The sequence below is a fragment of the Petaurus breviceps genome, unplaced genomic scaffold (genome assembly GCF_028583685.1).
Source record: "Petaurus breviceps papuanus isolate PSGF00001 unplaced genomic scaffold, PetGlider_PUasm1.0 98, whole genome shotgun sequence".
In the NCBI taxonomy this organism is placed as follows: domain Eukaryota; kingdom Metazoa; phylum Chordata; class Mammalia; order Diprotodontia; family Petauridae; genus Petaurus; species Petaurus breviceps.
In genome coordinates this window covers 58,268,849-58,289,849 of record NW_027187460.1, presented here as the reverse complement: position 1 = coordinate 58,289,849, position 21,001 = coordinate 58,268,849, and the positions used below count along the sequence as shown (strand labels likewise).

The following is a 21,001-nucleotide window of genomic DNA, read 5'->3' as shown; positions in this document are numbered from 1 at the left end:
ATAGCCATCTTTCATCTCTTAATTTTATTTTTAGCTATCATTCCTTCATATTCAACTTACCCTGTGCCCTCTCTCTATGTAGACATATACACACATACACCTATCTATACATACATATATAATATGCATATATACTCTCTTCAACCATCCTAATACTGAGAACAGTCTCAGGAGTTACAAATATCGTCTTTCTATGTAAGAATGTAAACAGTTCAACTTTAATATTAAAGTTTCTTATGATTTCTTTTTCCTGTTTACCTTTTCCTGCTTCTCTTGCTTCTTTTATTTGAAAGTCAAATTTTCTGTTTAGCTCGGGTCTTTTCATCAAGAATGCTTGAAAATGGTGTGGCTGGTTGGCTCAGTGAATAGAGCACTGGCTCTGGAGTCAGGAGGACCTAAATTCAAATCCAGCCTCAGACACTTGACATACTTACTAGCCATATAACTTTGGGCAAGTCACTTAACCCCAATTGCCCTCCAAAAAAAGGGCAAAAAAAAAACAAAAACAAGAATGCTTGAAAATCCTCTATTTCATTGAATGTTCATATTTTCCCCTGAAATATTATCCTCAGTTTTGCTGGGTAGGTGATTCTTGATTTTAATCCTAGCTCCTTTGACCTCTCGAATGTCATATTCCAAATCCTTCAATCCCTTAATGTAGAAGCTGCTAGATCTTGTATTATCCTGATTGTGTTTCCACAATACTCAAATTGTTTCTTCCTGACTGCTTGTAATCTTTTCTCCTTGACCTGGGAACTCTGGAATTTGGCTCTAATATTCCTAGAAGTTTCTTTTGGGGATTTTTTTCAAGAGGCAATCAGTGAATTCTTTTGATTTCTATTTTACCCTCTGGTTCTAGAATTTCAGGGCAGTTTTCCTTGATAATTTATTATGATGTCTAGGCTCTTTTTTTGATCATGGCTTTCAGGTAGTCCAATAATTTTTAAATTCTCTCTCCTTAATCTGTTTTCCAGGTCAGTGGTTTTTCCAGTGAGGTATTTCATATTGCCTTCTACTTTTTCATTCTTTTGGATTTGTTTTATAATGTCTTGATTTCTCATGTTGTCAGCTTCCATTTGCTCCAGTCTAATTTTGAATTAGAAGGAATTATTGAATTTGAAGGAATTATTTTCTTCAGTGAGTTTTTGAATTTTCTTTTCCATCTGACCAATCAGCTTTTTAAGGCAGTCTTCTCCTCATTGACTTTTTGGACCTCTTTTGCCATTTGAGTTGGTCTATTTTTTAAGGTGTTATTTTTTTCAGTATATTTTTGGGTCTTTTTAAGCAAGCTGTTGACTCATTTTTCACAATTTTCTTGCATCACTCTCATTTCTCTTCCTAATTTTTCCTCTACTTCTCTTACTTGATTTTCAAAATATTTCTTGAGCTCCTCCATGGCCTGCAACCAGTCCATATTTTCTTTGGGGGCTTTTGATGCAGGAGTTTTGACTTTATTGTCTTCTTCTGGTTCTATGTTTTGATCTTCTTTGTCACCAAAGAACAATTCTGTAGTCTGATTTCTCTTCCTCTGTTTGCTCATCTTGCCAGCCAATTACTTGGCTTTTGAGCTCTTTGCCACAGTAGAACTCTGCTTCCAGAGTGGAGAGTGCTGTGTCCCAAATTTCTGGGGTTTTTTGCAGCTGTTGTCAGTCTCTTCTAGGCACCTGTCTCAGAACCATGAGTAGGACTATCTCTCCACAGCCTCAACAAGTTCTGCCATGCCAGCACTCCTCCTCATCTCAGAACCACCAGCCAAGACTGCAACCTGGATCCAAGAAGGGCAAAGCAAAAGAATCATGCGTCAGCGCCATCAAAGAGATTCCTGTAATTGCCCTTTGGTCAGCCACTTAGTTCCCCCACTGTCTGTGGGCCTGGAGTCCTGGAGGCAGCCACCCTGCTGCTTTCACCTTCGCCAGGGGGCAGGGGCCAAACCACACTCTTCTCTCACCCAGGTCCAACAGAGTTTTACCACTGACCTTTTACTTTTTCTTTGGTGATTATGGGTTGAGAAGTCTGGAAACCGCCACAGCTGCCAGTGATTCAGTTCCCTGAGGTCTGCTCCAGCTGGTCTATGCTGCCAGTCTGTGCTGGCACAGCCTGTGCAGGACTCTGCTCCACTCCCAGCCCAGTGCAATAGACCCTTCCTTTTAGCTTGCTAGGCTGTCCTCTACTGGAGATGTATGTCACTCTCATTTTGTGGGTTCTGTAGCTCTAAAATTTGTTTAGATTATTTTTTTTACAGGTTTTAGAGTTAATTGGGGATGAGCTCAAGTTAGTTCCTGCTTTTACTCTGACATCTTGGCTTCACACTCTCCCCCCTCCCCATTATTTTTTTTATCATTGCATCAAAGTCAACTCGTACTCTCACATCTGTGTATATACACCTTATACATTGCATAATAAAGATACAGTTCTCAAGAGTTACATGTGTCATCTTCCTGTGTAGGGAAGTAAACCGTTCGACCTTATTGACTAATGTAAGTTTTTTTTCTTTCCTTTTTACATCTTTTTTATGCTTCTCTTGAGTCTTATATTTGTAGATTGAATTTTCTGTTCAACTCTGGTTTTTTTTCATCAGGAATGATTGGAAGTCCACTATATCATTGAATGTCCATCTTTTCCCTGAAAGATTATGTTCAGTTTTGCTGGGTGGTTGATTCTTGCTTGTAATATAAGTTCTTTGGCCTTCCAGAATATCATTTCTAAGACCTCTGATCCTTCAATGTAGAAGCTGCTAAATCCTATGTAATCCTGACTGTGGTTCCACGATATTTAAATTGTTTCTTTCTGGATGCTTGCAGTGTTTCTTCTTGATAATTCTGGCATTTGGCTACAGTATTTCTTGGAGTTTTCATTTGGGGATCTCTTTTAGGAGGTGATGAATGGAATCTTTCAATGATTATTTTACCCTCTGGTTCTAGGGTTTTAGACCAGTTTTGCATGATAATTTCTTGAAAGAAGCTATCTAGGCTCTTTTATTCATTATGGCTTTAAGGTGACCCGGTAATTCTAAAATTGTCCATTCTGGATCTGTTTTCCAGATCAGTTGTTTTTCCAATGAGGTATTTTACCTTTTCTTCTATTTTTTCATTCTTTTGATTTTGTTTGCTGATTTTTGATTTCTCATAAAGTCATTAACTTCCACTTGCCCAATTCTAATTGTTAAGGAATTATTTTCTTCAGTTAGCCTTTGTACCTCCTTTTCCATTTGGCCAATTCTACTTTTTAAGGAGTTATTTTCTTCAGTGGATTTTTTTTTCTGTTTGGCCAGTTGTATTTTTAAGGAATTATTTTCTTCAGTCAATTTTTGTCCTTCCTTTTTTACACTATTGACTCTTGCATATCTCTCATTTCCTTTCAAAAATTTTCTTCTACTTCCCTTATTTGACTTTTAAAATCCTTCTTAAGTTCTAATCCAAGAAGGCTTTTTGGACTTGAGACCAATTCATACTCCTTTTTGAGGATTCAGATATTGGTATATCAACAGTGTTGTCCTCCTCTGAGTTTGTGTTTTGATATTACCCATTATCATAGTAAAGCTCTGTGGTCAATGTTTATTTTTGCTTCTTGCTCACCTTTTCCCCTCTTGCATGGTTTTTAAAGTTGAACTCTCTTGCTGGAGCAGAAGGGTCACTGTCGCAAGTTTCTTGTGTTAGGAGCCAGGGGCCTGGTCACTGGCTTTCTGTACTAGGCCCTCAGGTGATAGTAGCTGGAGACTGTGGGGGTCTGGCAACTTACCTGGTGCTGAACTGGGGTCCTAGTGGTGGTATCTGGCATGTGCTGAAGCCAGGTGGGATTTTTCTGCCTTTCCCTGGGGCTTCATTGAAGCAGGTAGAAGTGTGGCCCTAGGAGGATGCCTGTTTGTCCTGGGCTGTGCTGAAGCACCTGGCACCAGTTTAGCAGCTGGAGTACTCCTGCCCACCTGGGGCTGTGCTGGAGCATTGGTAGATCCACCAGCCAGAGGATGCCTGTTCACCCTGGGCTGTGCTGTAGCATGTGGTGGTTCTCCAAACTGGAGTCTGCTGGTTCATCTGGCTATGCTAAGGCATGTGGGGGGTCCTAGTTTTGGTGTTTGCCTGCTCCACCGCACTGGGGCTCAGGATCTCTCACTGATTTTCTGAAGTGGGGCTTGTTGCTGGCTTGCTGGGAGCTTTCTCTCCTGGAATGCATTCCTCTTTTATCTGAGTGAAATAGACCTTTCTTGCCAATCCTCCAAGTCTCCTGGGCTAAAAGATTGCCCCACCCCAACTTTCTGCTGGCTCTGCTTTTCCAGGATTTGTTCTGGGGTGCTATTTTATAGTTTTATGGAGATGAATATGGGTGAGCTACAGCAATTTACTGCTTACTCCACCATCTTGGCTCCTAGAAGTCCTTATTTAATGTTTTCAAAGAGCTTTACATATATCATCTCATTTGCTTCTTACAACAACCCTTCTCTTGAAGTCTTTCCTTATTCTTCATGCAACTCATTTCCTATCTGGCTGCACTTATCTTGGACTTCTTAAACTTCACCACGTCTCCAAATATATTCTTTTATTTACTTTTAAAAATATTTTTGCATCCGTATTCATTAGTGATATTGGGTTATTCTCTTTTATTCTCTCTTTTGTCTTTAGATTGGTTTGTCTTGAATACGAAAATATGAAAGTGCTCTCCATTTTTGCAAACACTTTTTAAAATGTGAGTTGTTACTTTTTTAACATTTGATACAATTCATCTATAAATTCATTTGGACTAGGTACCTTTTTCCCCCATTTCCTATTCATTTTCAACTTGTTCTGTGTCTCTTTTTGTGATTAAGTTGTTTAAATCCTCTGTATTCTATTATGTTTATGTACATATTTAATATTTTTATAAATGTTCTTTAATTTCATTTATTTTCGGTTTTTTGACATGTAGTTAAGTATATAGTTTCTGAGAGGGGGCTGGGTAAGTCTCTCACATATATAGCCTTATTTCTTTGAAATCCTTTTCTGTCTTATCCTGACTCACTTTTTTTTTTGGTTCAGCCCATTTCCATAGGTACTAGATAGCACTAGGGTTGGCCAAATTCACCAATTTTATCTGCTGAGGGATAAAGGTGTAAGATTTAATAGATGCTTAATGGAGACTCCAATTGTCCCAGCAGCTTTTTGTTCTTATAAATATTGTAGTTGTCTTCATGTTTATTCTGAGGCATGGAGCTGAAAAGAAGATAAACTCATGCTAAATTGAGTATATGATAGCAGAAGTATATACCTTTGCTAGTTTTTCTTTGTAGAATACCTTATTGATATTTGTTTTTTGTTATTTTTATTATTTTATTTCATACATTTCTTTTTCTTTGGAGGTAATAAAGGGTAAATAGGCTTAGATGAAACCTCACTGCCATCTGAAGTCTTCCAATTTACAATGAATTTTTCATCTAAATCTGTGTTGTCCTTGCCTGGCATTTCTTGTCACTTGGCAAGATCAGATATTTGCTGACTGAGGCATTTTCAGTACAGAGTTTTGAAGGAGATGAGGGACATAGTTTTATCAGGAAGGAAAAGTATATTTTACTAGCAATATCTATCCAAGAAATTCTCATATTATTCTTTTGTATCTTTATAAATGATTTATGGCTCTTGCATATACCTTATTATTTATATTTTTTTCCACTCATTAGAATGTAAACTCCTTTGAGGGGAGGCACTGTTTTTGCTTTTTTTTTTTTTTTGGTATCTATAACACATAGCACAGTGCCTGCTATATAGTTTGCTTATTGGTTGATAAATCTAAATAGAACCTTTTTATCAAGTCCTTAATATTCATCATGATAGCTAATATATGTTTGGTCCTATGATTATTAACATTAAGTAAGATGTAAAATAGGATGTGCCCATCTATTTTTGCCACAGTTATAAAGGAAATTTAGTGTCCAGAGTCCATATTATTGGAAGCTTACTGTAGATCAATCAGCAGGTTTTCCAGTTGCTCCTGTTTGAGGATCACATTGTACCAATTTTAGCAAGCCCCAGAACGCTGAACTTAAAGGAAACCAGGGAAGCCAGGAGGTGAAATGAAGAGTAAGAGCATTCCAGGCTTGGGGGGACAACTGGAGAAAATTCCTATAACCAAGAGATGGAATGTCTTATTTATGGAACAACAAGGAAGCCAGTGTCACTGAATCAGAGAGTAAGGTATGTAATAAGACTAGGAAAGTGGAGGTGCTAAGTTATGAAGGGCTTTAAACACTAAAGGATTTCTGTTTCATCCTTGAGATGATAGGGAAATATGAGTTTATTGAGACAGGGGTAACATGGCCAGATCAGGGCTTAAGGAAAATCACTTTGGCAGCTATGTGCAGGATGGTTTGGAGTGGGGAGAGACTTGAGACAGGAGAGACTTGACCCAGCAGGCTGTTATTTTAGTTCAAGTGTGACGTGATGAGGGCCTACATTAGGATAGTGGTAGTATTAGAGGAGAGGAGTCATATTCAAGAGATCAGTAGGAGAACAAGGAAATATGGTATTCCCCAAAAAAAACTAGAGAGAAGAGAGCATCAAAGAGAAAAGGGTGATCAACAGTGTCTTATGAGAGCCTGCAGAGAGATCAAGAAGAATGAGGAATGAGAAAATGCCTTTTGGCAATTAGAAGATTATTGTAACTTTGGAGATAGTAATTGGGTAGAATGATGTGGTTGGAAGCCAGATTGCAAGGGGTTAAGAAGAGAGAGGATAAAAATTGGAGACGTTTATTGTGTATAACTTTCCCATGTTTAGACACAAAGGATCAAAGACACCACACTCACCTGGTTCTCCTGCCTGTCTGACCACTCTCAGTCTTCTTTGCTGGATCCTCATCTAGATAATGCCCCCTAATCATAGGTATCCCACAGGGCTCTATCCTGGGGCCTCTTCTCTTCTTCCTCTATATACTACAGTTAATTTCATCAACTCTCATGTATTTACTTGTCATTTCTATGCTATTATGGATCATAAATAGTCAGACACAACTGAAAAATGTAGTAGATGGAGTGCTGGACTTAGAGCCAAGAAGACTTACCTTCCTGAGTTCAAATCTGACCTCAGACATTTACTAGCTGTATGACCCTGGACAAATCACTTAACCCTGTCTGCTTCAGTTTCCCCATCTATAAATTGAGCTGGAGAAGGAAATGGCAAACTACTCTAGTATCTTTGCCAAGAAAATCCAAATGGAGTCAGAAAGAGTTGGACGTAACTGAAACAACTGAACAACAACAAAATGCAATTACATGCAAATCTACTTATCTATCCCTCACCTCTCCAATGACTTCCAGTCCTGCACCTCCAATTATCTTTCACATATCTCATACTAAATGTCCAGTAGACATCTTAAACTTAATATGTCCAAAAGAGAATTCATTATCTTTACCCTAAACCCTGTCCTTCTCCTACCTTCCTTATTATTACTATAGAGGGCAATACCATTTTAATCTCTCAGATTTGCATCCTGGGAATTATCCTTGATTCCTCACTGTCTCTCATTCCCCATAGCCAATCTGTTGCCAAGGCTTGTTGATTTCACTTTTGTAATGTCTCTCAATTAACTCCTGCTTCTCCGACACTGATACAGGTCCTCTTTACCTCATAGCCTGGAGTATTGTAATAGCCTAAAGGGTCTGCCAGTTTCAAGTCTCTCCCCATTCCATTCCATCCTCCATTCAGCCCCCAAGGTGATTTTCCTAAAGCACAGATTCAACCATGCTACCTCCCACCTCAGTTCTGTCTACTGGCTTCCCTGGATTCCTATAGAATTCCAACTAAAATCCTGTATTCCACAAGAAGTCTTTCCCAACCTATATTAATTGTAGTGGCATTCCTCTTAATTATTTCCCTTTTATCATGTATATATACTATATATAAACTTTTTGATATATATTTCATATATATTTATTTATTTTCTCTATCATTTCTCCATTATTTGTAAGCTCCTCAAGGGCAGGGACTATCTTTCACATCTTTTTGTATTTTCTGTGTTTAGCATAGTGCCTAGCACATAGTAGATGCTAATAAATGTTTACTGACTGGTTGAAAAGAAGCCCAGAATTATAGTTAATGGGATTTGAAGGATCAAGTCAGAGTTTTTTGAGATGAGTAGAGATGGGTGTGTTTCTAGGCAGTAGGGAAGGAACTAGTAGGCAAGGAGAGATTGAAGGTGAAAGAATCAGGATGAGAAAGGGAGCAGTCTGTTGAAGGACATAGGATGGAATGAAGTTGCTTGTGTAGGTAGAGAAGTTCTCCTTGGTAAAGAGTAGGGCCACCTCTTTGTGGAAAACAGAGTTGAAGGAGGAAATAATGGTAGAAGACAAGCCACCTGAATTATGACATGAGGAAGATGGAAGAAGGAGCTCATGACAAATGGCCTCAATTTGTTATATAAAACATGAAGGAACGTTCTCAGATGAGAGGAGGAGGGGGAACCATGGATGTTTGAAAAGAAGTAAGAAAATTAGAAAAGCTGCTATAGAAAGTAAATAAAGGTGTAGAAGGATTGCCTAGAAGCAGTGAGGTCATGTAACATAAATTTTTAGTCATTTTCTCTACCTTTGTTTAGCAGTACATGTGTAGGAATGGTGATGGATAGTGGAAGTGATCCAAACCTGAGTCTTGGCAGGGCACAGTCATTGATATGATAAAGGGTCAGGGACTCAAGAGTGTTTGTAGGTTTGAATTGGTTCACCAAGGGGTCAAAATGGGGGAAAGATGAGAGAGTAGCTAATATAGGTGTAATGGCCTGGGAGTGAACTGAGATTGAAGTGATGGTATGAACAAAGAATAGGGCTTGGTAAGGGACAGCGGAGGGGAAAGGTAGAAAGCCAATAAATTATGGTTAGGTAAGGGGCTTTCAGATTTCTTGAACAAGGAAGGGATGCATTTGTGGGTGATTGTAAGCTCACAGATATGAACATCTTTGGGGGTTGAAGAGTAGGTAATGGGAAGTGAATGGGTGGAGTAACTGAATGGTTTAGGGTATATGAGGGAGAGACACTATATGTGTTGAAGTGCCCTAGTATGAAGGCAGGAGTTGGAAAAGACAGAAAAATTGTGAGCTAGGTACTGAATTCTGTGAGGAAGGAAAGGAAATGACATGGAGATCTGTAGACAACAACTACAAGAATTTTGATTAGAGAGCAGATGTGAATGGCATGAACCTTAACAAAGGAGAGGTTACTGAGTGATGGAAGTAAAGGGAGAACTGGGAAATGGCATGGGAGAGCAAGGTGTATTCCAGCATCCGCACTTCAACCCCTGAGCCAAGAAGAATGAGTAAAATTCAACCAGTACTGGAAAGGGTGACCAGGGAGTCTGTTTCATTAAGAGAAGCCAAGTCTTGGTGGATCTTGATGGAAGAGTCTTGGATGGGAACAAGTTTGTTGCCTATGGAATAGGCATTCTAGAGGGCACAGGAAGGAGTAGATAGTGTTGGTTGAAAATCTGGTATGGGAAGGTTGAGGGGGATGGGGATAAGGAATTGAATGGTGGAGAGTAGGGTTTGGATGATCAGAATTACTGGAATGTGTAGAGTATATGTTCATCATTAAGTGGAAGACACCACTTTTGTGCCTAGAGGAGACTGGAGATCAAGCAGGAGACAAGCACAGCAGGAAATGGAAGGAAAGCACATGGTCTTTCTGTTTGACTTCTCATCTTCCCTTTTCTAAAGACTGGAGATTAGGTAGGAGATGGAGGTCAAACCTTTACAGCAAGAGTTAGAAATCCCACTACCTACCATCTTTCCTCTTCCTTTAGGGGGAAGGCTCATTAGGAGATGAAAAGCCTGAGATCAGAAGAAAGGTCCCTCCCTAAACAGAAGCTTGCCATATCACAGAAAGCAGGCAGTCAAGCTGATGGGTGCAGCAGAGGATGGAAGTCTGCCTGGTTCTTCATGACTTTTCCTTGGGGAACATGAGCAGAAGGAGATGGAAAGCAAAGCCTGAGGTCCCACATATGGTCAGAAAAAGGTCTTGCTCCTCTGAAACAGAAAATATTAGAACAAAATTTTAAAAAATAGAAAAAAAGAAATTTCAAGATTTGGTATCAAAAAATAACCAGAAAACTGATCAAGTAGTAGAGATAAATTAAAATAATTTGACTTTCTGAAAAATCATGATTTAAAAAAAAAGGCTTGAAATTTCAAGAAATTGCAAGTGGATTGATTCTGTTCTAAAGGTATGAAGATGATTAAGAGAAGGCATTGTAAAAAGAATATTCTAGTGTAGAGGGGAGGAAGAAAGGAGTAGAACTTGCTATTTCTTGAAATTGGGCTGTGCAAGAACATATAAACATAGGGGAATTGGTAGGGAAAAGACTTTAGAGGAACTTAATTCTTACATGAAATAGATGAAGGAAGGTTGAACATGCACAGAGAGGTTGGTGTAGAAATAAATCAACTTAACAAGGAAACATGGGGATAGGGAAGGAGTGAAATTTAAGAGGGAAGAGAATACTGGGGAAGGAATACTCAGGTGAAACAAGTTTCTGATACTAAATGGGGCCCTAAAAGATAAAGAAAACATGGAATCTAAGACTTAGGTCAATTTCAGTTGCTTCTTAGACAGTTGAAGAATGGCTAGACAAATTGTTATATAAATTTAAGGAAATAATATTTGGCCACAAGAAATGGCAAAAGACACTGATTTCAGAGAATCCAGAGTAGGATGAATGGAGACATGGTGAGGTGAGCAGAACCAGAAAAACAATTTAGACAAGGATAACAACATTTTGCATAAAAGAGTTTTGAAATAATTAAGAAGTCTTACCAAAGTAGTAGCTAACCATGTCTCCAGATGACTTATGATGAGGCATATTACTCCCTTGACAGAGTGGTAATACAAACAAGGTGCAGTGACATACACTTTTAGACCTGACCACTGTATAGATTCATTTTGTTTGACTATGCTTATTTATTATAAAATCCCCCTCCACTCCCTTTTCTATCTGTTAATGGAGGGGGGTGACTTCATTTTAGGATCCAGGGATGGTTAGATACCAAGAAAAAAAAGAGGGCCATTATAACACTCTTAAAAATGCACCTAAGAAACCTGAAGGAAATTGAGAAGGAACACAGACAAATAGGACAGTATTAGAAGCATGAGAAATTTATTATGTATATTTCAAAAAAGCAAGTGTTTTGAAGTAAAGATTCATAGTTTTATATAGAATCCTCTTTTGAGGTTTAGCTGTGTCTGGGGATGCTCTTTTTTGATGTTTTAAGTTCAAAATAATTTTTGAAAGATGGAAACTGTATAAGATCTTATCATTTAGAAATTTGAGGAGAATGGAAGTAGGTGCCTTTTATAGCTTCATGTAGCTAGTAGGAACATTCTTAACAAAACAAGGAATAGAAGGGATCTTAAAACACAAACAATTACGGTTACATAAAATATTAAGATTTTGAAGCAAAATCAATGCAGATAAAAGAAAATGCCAGCAGAACATTTTTTAAATCAAATATTGCTGATAAGTCTGATACTTACCATAGAGAAAGAATTGGAATATATACATATGTGTAAATATTGCTATATATATAGGTATGTGTACATATGTACATGTATGTATCTATATATAGTGTGTATGTATATGTATACACACATATATGCCAATTCCCAGTAGATAAGTATCTCTATATAGTGCATATGTATGTGTATACAGAAATATATGCCATTTCCAGTAGATAAGTAGTTAAATCAGCCAGACAGTAAGATTAAGTGTCTTCTGTGTGGTTAACCCTAGATAGAATAGGGAGCCACTGGAATTTGAGTAGGGAAGTGACAAGGTCAGTCTTACACTTTAGGACAAAGTATTTATTAAGGCCTACTATGTTCCCAGCAGTTTGCTGGGCACTGGAGATATTCATACAATAGTAAGAAAGCCCTTGCCCCGAAGGAGCTTAATTTCATCCAGAGTAACATGTACACATATAAGTATAGACAAAATAAACACAAAATAAAGGGGGAGGGGAGCATTAATAGGTGGGAGAATCAGGAAAGATCTCATGTAGAGGCTGAACTGAAGGAAACTTGGGAATCAAAGAAACAGAGATGAGGAGGAATGCATTCCAAGTAAGGTAGACATGCAAAGAGAAGATGAGATGTCATGTGAAAGCAACAACAATAAGACCAATTTGGCTGGACTTTGGATGGTGTGAAGAGAAGTTTCTAGCCTGAAAAAATTAGGTTGAAACCAGGTTGTGAAGTACTTTAAATTCTGAACAGGAGTTTGTATTTGAACCTACAGGTGACCTGGAACCACTTGATTTATGTGATATATAAATATTACTTTTTTGTGGAGGATGGGATTGTCCATTGCTTCAAAATAGATGTAAGGTTCCAAACTGCTGCTACTGGAACTCTCCAGGAAACTAGGGAAAGGATACTTAGTAGGTTTCTTTGAAGATACTTGTGTGTCAACTGTGCCTGGAGATCCAGGTGCATTGTAGGATAGAATAAAAAAGAACTTAAGACAGCATTTGGAACTATTAAGTCTTTTTATACATCATGATAATAGGATGTAGGCTTTTCAGTGATTTTACATATACATATGTCTTTATCACAGTGTAACAATTTTTCTATTACTCATAAGGATACCACTATCCTTTCCGTCATCCAGACTAGCAATCTAGGTGTCATCTTTAGTCCCCTACTATCTTACTCTCTGTATCATATCAGTTTCTGATTCCTTCCAATTCTACCTTCATAGCATCTCTCTTATGTTATCTCCCCTTCTATATTCTGATACTTCCACCTCCATGGTAATAACTTCATCTTCTCATTCTCTGTACTACTGAAGTAAACTTCTTGTTAAGTCACCGTGTCTCAAGTTTCTCTCCTCAACTTAGCTGTCAGATTTATCTTACTAAGACATAATTCTGACTATGTCACTCTATTCAGTAAATTCCAGTGGTTCCCTGTTACCAGTATGATCAAGTATGAAATCCTGTTTGGTTTTTAAAACTTTTCATAACCTTTCTCCATCTTACCTTTCCAGTCTTATTACATTCTCAACATACTCTTCTACCCAGTGACATTAACCTTACTATTCTCACATCTCCTGACTCCTACATGGTTTCACTGTCTGTTCCCCAAGTCTGCAGTTTTCTCTTTCCTCATGTCCACCTCCTGGTTTCCCTGGTTTCTTTCAGGTCCCAGCTAAAATGTATTACCGTGTTTCCCCGATAATAAGACACTGTCTTATTATTTTTTTTGGACAAAAAAACACCAGAGGGCTTATTTTCAGGGGAGGGCTTATTTTAATGAACATTGACAGCAATTTTAATAAACAGGTAAATGTGAACAAAAAAATGTACCTTTATTCAATAAGCAAATCACTGGGGAAGAACAGGATGACACGCTCACTGCTGCAGCTCTGATTGGAGACAGCTCGGAGCGTGGCGTGCTTTTCACGGGGGGGGGGGCGGCGCATACAGAGGGTACCATAATGTAGCGTGTAGCGCAGGGGATCACCTTCACTACAGTAGCAATCTCAATAGGGCTTATTTTCGGAGGAGGGCTTAATTTAGAGGAATCTTACACAGTAAGGGGAGGGCTTATTTTCGGGATAGGTCTTATTATCGGGGAAACACGGTATTTGTACATAGTTGTTTGCATAATGTCTCTCTTGTTAGCCTATCAGCTCCTTAAGAACAGGGACTATTGTTTTTTGGTTTTATTTGTCTAGTACCTGGCACATACTAAACCCTTAATGCTTATTGACTGACTTGACTTGGAAAGTTGCCATTTCACTGAAAGGTGAAATTATTTGTTCAGTCACAAAGTTCCAATTTTTTTCTTGAGAGTATCACAATCTTCTTGATCTAACTTCCCTTTTAACATATTAGACCTGGGGTGACTAGGTGGTGCAGTGAAAAGAGCAACTGCCCTGGACTCAGGAGGACCGGAGTTCAAATCCAGCCTCAGACACTTAACGCAAAAACTAGCCGTGTAACCTTGGGCAAGTCACTTAACCCCAATTGCCCTAACTTCCCCCTCCAAAAAGCAAAAACAAACAAACCATATTAGACCTATCCTACCCATCCCTTTCTCTGAACTTTTTTGAAATCTCCTCTCCCAGAATCTAGGGTATACATCAATCTGTGCTTGACTTTCCTCTCCTTATCTATCAAAAATTTTAAGATGAAATGACTACTTCCTATAGTTCTGTCATTTCTCCTTCAGCAACCCATTCTTCCATACTGGTCAAAATAAGTTCAGATTCCCCTCATCACTTGGTTTAGATTTAAGAAATAAAATTCTCATCAGAGCAAGTCAGGAGTTCATCAGCTATTATGCTTTAAATACTTCAAACAGATTATCCACATAATTATAGTCTATTACTATTATACTTCTGTGTCAGCTTGGTATTCTGTCTGCTTCCATAATTAATCATTAATTCATCCCTTTGGCCCAGGTGATCTACATTACGTTCCCACCATAATATTGTTTTTCCTTGCTTTGATCCTTGTCCAAATACTTTTTATTATACTTCTTGGGTATTTTGTAGAGAAGTCTTTTTGCTATATGATATTTCTGTTTTCCTGCAGTCATCTGAATTTGAATCCTGTCTCAGATACTTATTGTTACACTGTTACTTATTGTTACATTATATACACTGTTAACCTGGGCAAAGTCACTTTACTAATGTCAGCCTCAGTTTACTTATCAGTAAAAATGGATATAGTTGGGGTGGCTAGGTGGTGCAGTGAATAGAGTACCAGCCCTGGAGTGAGGAGGACCTGAGTTCAAATCCAGCCTCAGACACAAATACTAGCCATGTGACCTTGGGCAAGTCCCTTAACCCCAATTGCCCTCCCCCCACCAAAAAAAGACAAAATGGATATAGTAATAGCTCCTACCTGTAATAGGAATGGGAATTTGAAGATCTTCCCTGCTTCGAAAGTAAACTCTGCCCCCAGTAGGTTGAATGTAATCACATGGAGCCTGTGGTGGGAGGAGTTTGCTAAAGGGTGAAGTAGAACCACAGGAAGCTGGGAGTCACAGGTAGAGAGAAAGGAGAGAGAGGACACTTAGGCAAGGAGATAGAGAGATTTGTGAGTAAATATTGATCTTGTATTGGTTGATGGGAAGGCTAAAGGATGGCATGGCTCTCTGCTACATTGTGTTGCATTAACATTTATGTTGCTTTGATGGATTTGGTTTCCTGGTGTTGGGATTTGGTTTTCTGGTGTCTGGATAAATGTTTTGCTTGTGTTCTCTATATGGAAAGTTTGTTATATTTTGTGATCAAGCATCATGCAATATTTATAGTCATGGTCTTTATCATGATCATGAGTGCTGTAAATATTGCATTGGCACTACACTACTTCATAGGGTTGTTATGAGTGTCAAATGAAGTATGATAATAAGGATAGCTAAGGTTTAGATGGTGCTTACTATGTGCCAGGCACTGTGCTAAGTAAGCACTTTACAATTACCCCTGGGAGGTGTAGATGTTGTCATTATTCTCATTTTACAGTTGAGGAAACAGAGGCAATCTGAGGTTAAACAACTTGCTAAGGGACACCCAGCTGCTGTATCTGAGTCCAGATTTAACTCAGGTCTTCCTGACTCCAGGACCAGCACTCTATCCACCGAGCCACCAAACCTTAAGGCACAGGATAGGTGCCAGCTATTATTATTTCCTCCTTGATTTTGTTCTTTCTATAAAGAAAGGCTGATGGTTTTGAATATTTTGTTCCTTGTTACTTTACTTTTACTTTGGATAGCTAATGATACAGTAGCACTGGACTTGAAATCTGAAAGCCCTGAATTCAAATGTTGCCTGAGGCACTTACTAGTTCTCTGATCCCTGGGCAAAATTATTTTATCAGTGTCACCCTCGGTTTCCTTCTCTGTAAAAATGAGGATAAAAAATATCACCTAATTCTAGGATTGTTGTTAGGATCAAATGAGATCAAAGTGCAAATAGTACTTTGCACAACTTAAAGCACTGTATAAATGCTAGCTAGCTATTTATTAATGTTATTAATCTGTTTCTTTTCTGATTTCCTGGGGGTTTTTAGGTAAACCATCTGCAGCTATAATTTTCCCTCCTCTTTACTAATATTTATGCCTTTGATTTCTTTCTGTTGTTTTATTGCTATCCTATTTCTAGAATAAATAACAGTAGAGAATGGGGGAATCTTTGCTTTACCTCACTGAATTGATTGGGAAAGCTTTTAACCAATTAGATTGTAAATTGCCAGGTTAAAGGGCCAAGGGGGCTGTCATTTGTCTTTTAAACCTATCCTCTACCAATTCCTGTTTAATGAATGTGCTTTGAATTGAATTAAAGTCTGAGGCCAATGTAAACAATCCTGACCCCTCCCCCTGACATCAGCCTGACAGCCCTTTAAATAATTGAAACAAATCTATCTTATTCTCCCTAAATTTTCTTATTTTCAATCAGAATACACCTGGTTTCTTCAGTGAATCCAATGATATGGTTGTCACTCCTCCATTTTCCTCCTCTTCATACATTACAAAATAAATAGTTCCATATAAGAACGATTTTTTTTCTTTTCTTATTTCAGCAAGAATAGAGTGGTTGGATGAAAAATAAAAATAAAATGTTCTGTTTGTACAAATAGTTATTGAATTAAAGGACAGTTAAGTCAATATATCATGCCTTTAAAGTACAGTTACATAGAGAGAAAAGATTAAAGATTACTTTAAATAGGTGTTAAGTGTGTCTTTAAAAGAATTTCTAACCAGATCTTTTTTATTTAAAGCCTTTTCTTCCTCTAGCAAATCTGCACTGTTCACCAGATGTTGACACTTTCCTCTGTAATGCTTTTGTGCCAGCCTGCACTGAGCAAATTCATGTGGTTCCTCCTTGTCGAAAATTTTGTGAGAGGGTATACTCTGATTGTAAACAATTAATTGACACTTTTGGAATCACATGGCCTGAGGAGCTTGAATGCAGCAGGTATGGTATTATCTTTAGCTGATAAGTAAACTATTTTAATGCCAGTGCCTTAGCCTTAACTGAACTGAATATTTGTGACAGGTTTATTGTACAAATGAAGGAAAAATAGAGTGCATCTCTGTTATTTTTCCTTGTCTTAAACCTGGTGGCCACTATTTCATGCTGTTTATATTTGACTTTTTGGATAATTAATTGAATATTCAATCTTAAGGCAATGTCTTGCTCCATTGTAGGATAGCAAGTTGTGGAGTATGGATAAAGTTAGAGAAAAAAGAGAACAAAAACAAAGAAGTCAAAACTAAAGTAAACTTAAAAGGGAACGAGAGCAAATACATTTTTCTTGGTTATTTATTTGATTCTTTCCATCTTGTGTAATGTTTGATGCAATATGTAAAAGAGCTTTATGTATTTTCCTTATTTTGTATATTTATTCTTTTTATTGGTGAATGGTTATTAAGTATATAATAAATGTTAAGGTTTAATGAACTTAATAAAGTTTTAGAGTTTTGATACTGAATAGTTTAATTTTAGTATACTTTATGTTCCCTCCCAACACACACATAAAATCTGTTAGAAAATTCTTTATATCACTTTTATTTTCTCTTAAGATAAATAAAATTGGTGCTTAAGACTTATCCAGTAGACCTATATCTTGTTGAATATCATTGGTGACATCATCTAGTTTCTCCAAACCAAAGTTTGGAATCACTACATAAGTAGACATGATTCATAAATGTGTCCTATATTTGGCCATACCTCCTAAAAATAAGATACTATGGACAAATAAAATTGAAAAACATATCCTGTTTAAGGCAAATGTGTCACTTGATTTCTAGATCTTGTATTGAATCTTAATCTTCCAACAATTTTTAGAACAATACTATTCACAGTCACTTGATAAATGCTTTGCAACTTTTTTTTACCAACTACATAAAATTATAATATTTTAGATATATAATAAGCTCTTGAATTGCCACAGTGAAGTATTTTGAGTTATAATAACTTCCCAAATAGGACTATAAATCTAGTTCAGAACTTTATATTCAAATTAAACTTTAAGTTTTACTCTCATATCAACAGAATCAGGAACAATGAATGAAAGTTACAAAAATGCATATTTAGTTTCAGTGTAATGAATGACTTCCTAACAATTAGAGCTTTCCAAAAGTGAAATAGGCTGCTTGAGGATATTGTGAGCTTCCTTCTCCCTAGAGGACTTTCAGAAAGCCTGAACAGCTCTTTCTCAGGGGTGCCATAAAGGAGATTGATTGTGCTTAGGACCTCTGAGCTTCCTTCTAATTCACAGATTCTTTGATTCTCTGACAAACCTTTTAGGTCTTAGGAGCACATACTGTGAACCATGTTAGCCATTCAGTAGTATTCTAAAATAGTCCTATGATTGATTTATCAAAAATGGAACAAAATAGATCAGAAAACATCACACTGTTCAGTATACAAATATATACATTAATAAGAACCGTGGTATGTTAGAAGGGCTTAGAAGTCTTCTAATCCAATGGCCTTCTTTTACAAATGAGAAAACTGAAATCCAGAAAGTTTATGTGACCCAAGATTTATTAGTACATAGAAGAAGCAGGACTCAAATCCAGTTTTTTAGATGCCACAAAAACAATAGTAAAAAATGTAGGTCTTATAAGTTTGCTGTAACATAGGTGGATTCTATTTCCTTTGCAAAACAAAAGAAGTGTAATGTATCATGTAAAGCAGATCTTTAACATAAGGCTTTCAGTGCTGAGGGGAGAAGTGGGGAAAGAACCAAAAATATTGTATCATAGATTGAATTTAGGGTGATTTCAAATGCTTCAATCTTCAGATTGGACATAAACAAATGAAAAATATTAAGCACTTACTAAGTGCCAACAGGCTGTGCTAAGCAATAGCAAAAAGAAATATGTAGACTGCCCTTTCCCTTAAGAATCTCACTCTAATTGGGAGAGAGAACACATAACACAAAGTTTAATGGAAGGGCAGATGAAAAGCCCTGGAAGTCTTAAGAGAGCAATGGTGGGACAGATGGCAAGGCTTAGACATCCTTAGGTTAGGTACTTAAGAAATTAAGGTGACAGCGCCTGAAGGACTATACTACAAAAAGGAAGGTCAGGTGATAAGATTGGCCTGCTGAAGTATAGGAGACAGTAGCCAGCCAGAGAGTAAGGTTTGGTGGGCCTCCATCTCATCAAAAGGAATCAAATTGTTGACTTCTATATCATTCAAACCCTACGAGCAGTCAAGCAGCCCAGGCAAGGAGAAAGACAGAGGGGTACAGCACATCCGGGTTAGGAAGCAATAGCTGCCAACCAGCTGTCTGAAATGGATTCTGGAAGAGTGAGTGCAGGAAGAAGCCCAAAGGGAGAAGGCAAGGGAATAGATATAATTGTGTGTGTATAAAATATATGTAATGTATGTGTGTGTATATATATATATATCATGTACATGTGTGCACATGTGTGTATCTATACATGCATTTATATATCTATATATACACATACATACCTACATACATATTAATTTTAGTCCAACTAGCTTTCTAGGCACTTAGTTGTTTGAGGTATATATTTGTTTTGTCTTAAAAATAATTGTTACATATTATAATTAAATTCTGTAAATTGATGTCTAATATTTTTCTCCTAAAATGTAGTAATAAGTTTCTTAATAGTTTATTTGTCCTTTTAAACTGAGTTTACTTTCTTTTGATAGCTGTGATAGCTACTTATAAGTTTAAAATATTAAGAGAAATAATATTTAATAAGATTTTAGATCAGATGTGTTCTTATGAGATCTCAATTTCAGGTGTATGGGGGTTGTTTGTTTTATTTTGGTTTGGTTTGTTTTTTTGGCAGGATTTGGGATTGTTTTTTGTTTTGTTTTGGGTAGATGATAGATCTGGAGCTGGTGAATAGAAGGGAGCTGTAATATATCTATGTAATATATGGTCAGACCAGCAAGTCCAGGTGACACCCAGGTTACAAACCTGGATGACTGGAAATATGGTAGTGTGTGTCCTTTACAGTAATAGGAATATTAGTAAGAGGATAGGGTTTGGAGAAATGGTAACAAGTTCAACTTTGGGGCATGTTGAGTTTAAGGTGTCTATGGAATGGGCACTTGGAGATAAGAGATTGAAGGTCAGTAGAGAGGTGGTGGTGGTGGTGGTTGGTCCATCTTCTCAAAAAGACCCAGTGACAAGACAAGGGTGATGTCTTGACTTGGTCATGAATTGGATTTAAGTGAGGCAGAGCTGTTCAGTCATCATCCTCCCTCTTTCCTCTAGAGTCATTGAGGTCTAGTGGAAAGACAAAAGTCAAGATTATTGGTGATGGCTTCAGATGCAGTAGATTACCTTGACCTTTCTGAATTAAGGTCTTTCACAAAAAGAAAAATCATCATCATAAAACAGGAAGCTGAAAATGGAGGGGAATAATGGGGCACCAGGGAGTATAGATATGAGAAACATCAGGATAGAGATGATAACTGAAACCATGGGAGCTGCTAAAATCACCAAGCAAAATAGTATATAGGGAGAAAAGGGTCCAGGAGAGAGCCTTGGAGGACACCCTTAGTTAGTAGGCACAACTTGCATCCTTTTAGTCTTTAGGGTCGCTTTAAATGTATTTTTAAATAAATTTTTTATTGATTTTTTTTATATCACCAAAATGTTCCCCAGTTTTCCTCCTCTTCCTTTCCTTTCTGAAAGAGCCATCTAATATAACATTTTTAAAGACAGAAAAAAAGGAAAAAATCAACAAAATTGAAAAAGTCTGAAAGTATGTACAGTGTATCAGTCATGGATCTCCTATCTCTTCAGATCAGTAGAGGCTGGGATATTGTCTCTTATCTCTTCTTTTGAGCCATGCTTGTTCTTTATAATTTCGGAGCACTCATCTGCTTTTTGTGTTTCTTCTTTCCATTTATATTCGTATAGTCATTTTATTGTTTTCTTGACTTTGCTTAATTTGCATTGCTTCATGTTTCTCTGTATTCATAGTATTCATCTTTTCTTAGAGCATAGTAACATTCTATTACATTCATGTACCATAATTTACTTAAGCCAT

The 21,001-nt window shown here is 37.4% G+C and overlaps 1 protein-coding gene across 2 annotated transcripts in view; it reads left to right on the top strand.

Moving 5' to 3' along the window:
- Positions 1–21,001, top strand: part of FZD6 (frizzled class receptor 6) — a 70,977-nt gene that overhangs the window by 25,726 nt on the left and 24,250 nt on the right. For both annotated transcript variants that reach the window (XM_069080943.1, XM_069080944.1), the window contains exon 3: positions 16,732–16,928. In XM_069080943.1, the coding sequence (XP_068937044.1) occupies positions 16,732–16,928 (197 nt within the window). The remainder of the gene's footprint in view (positions 1–16,731; positions 16,929–21,001) is intronic.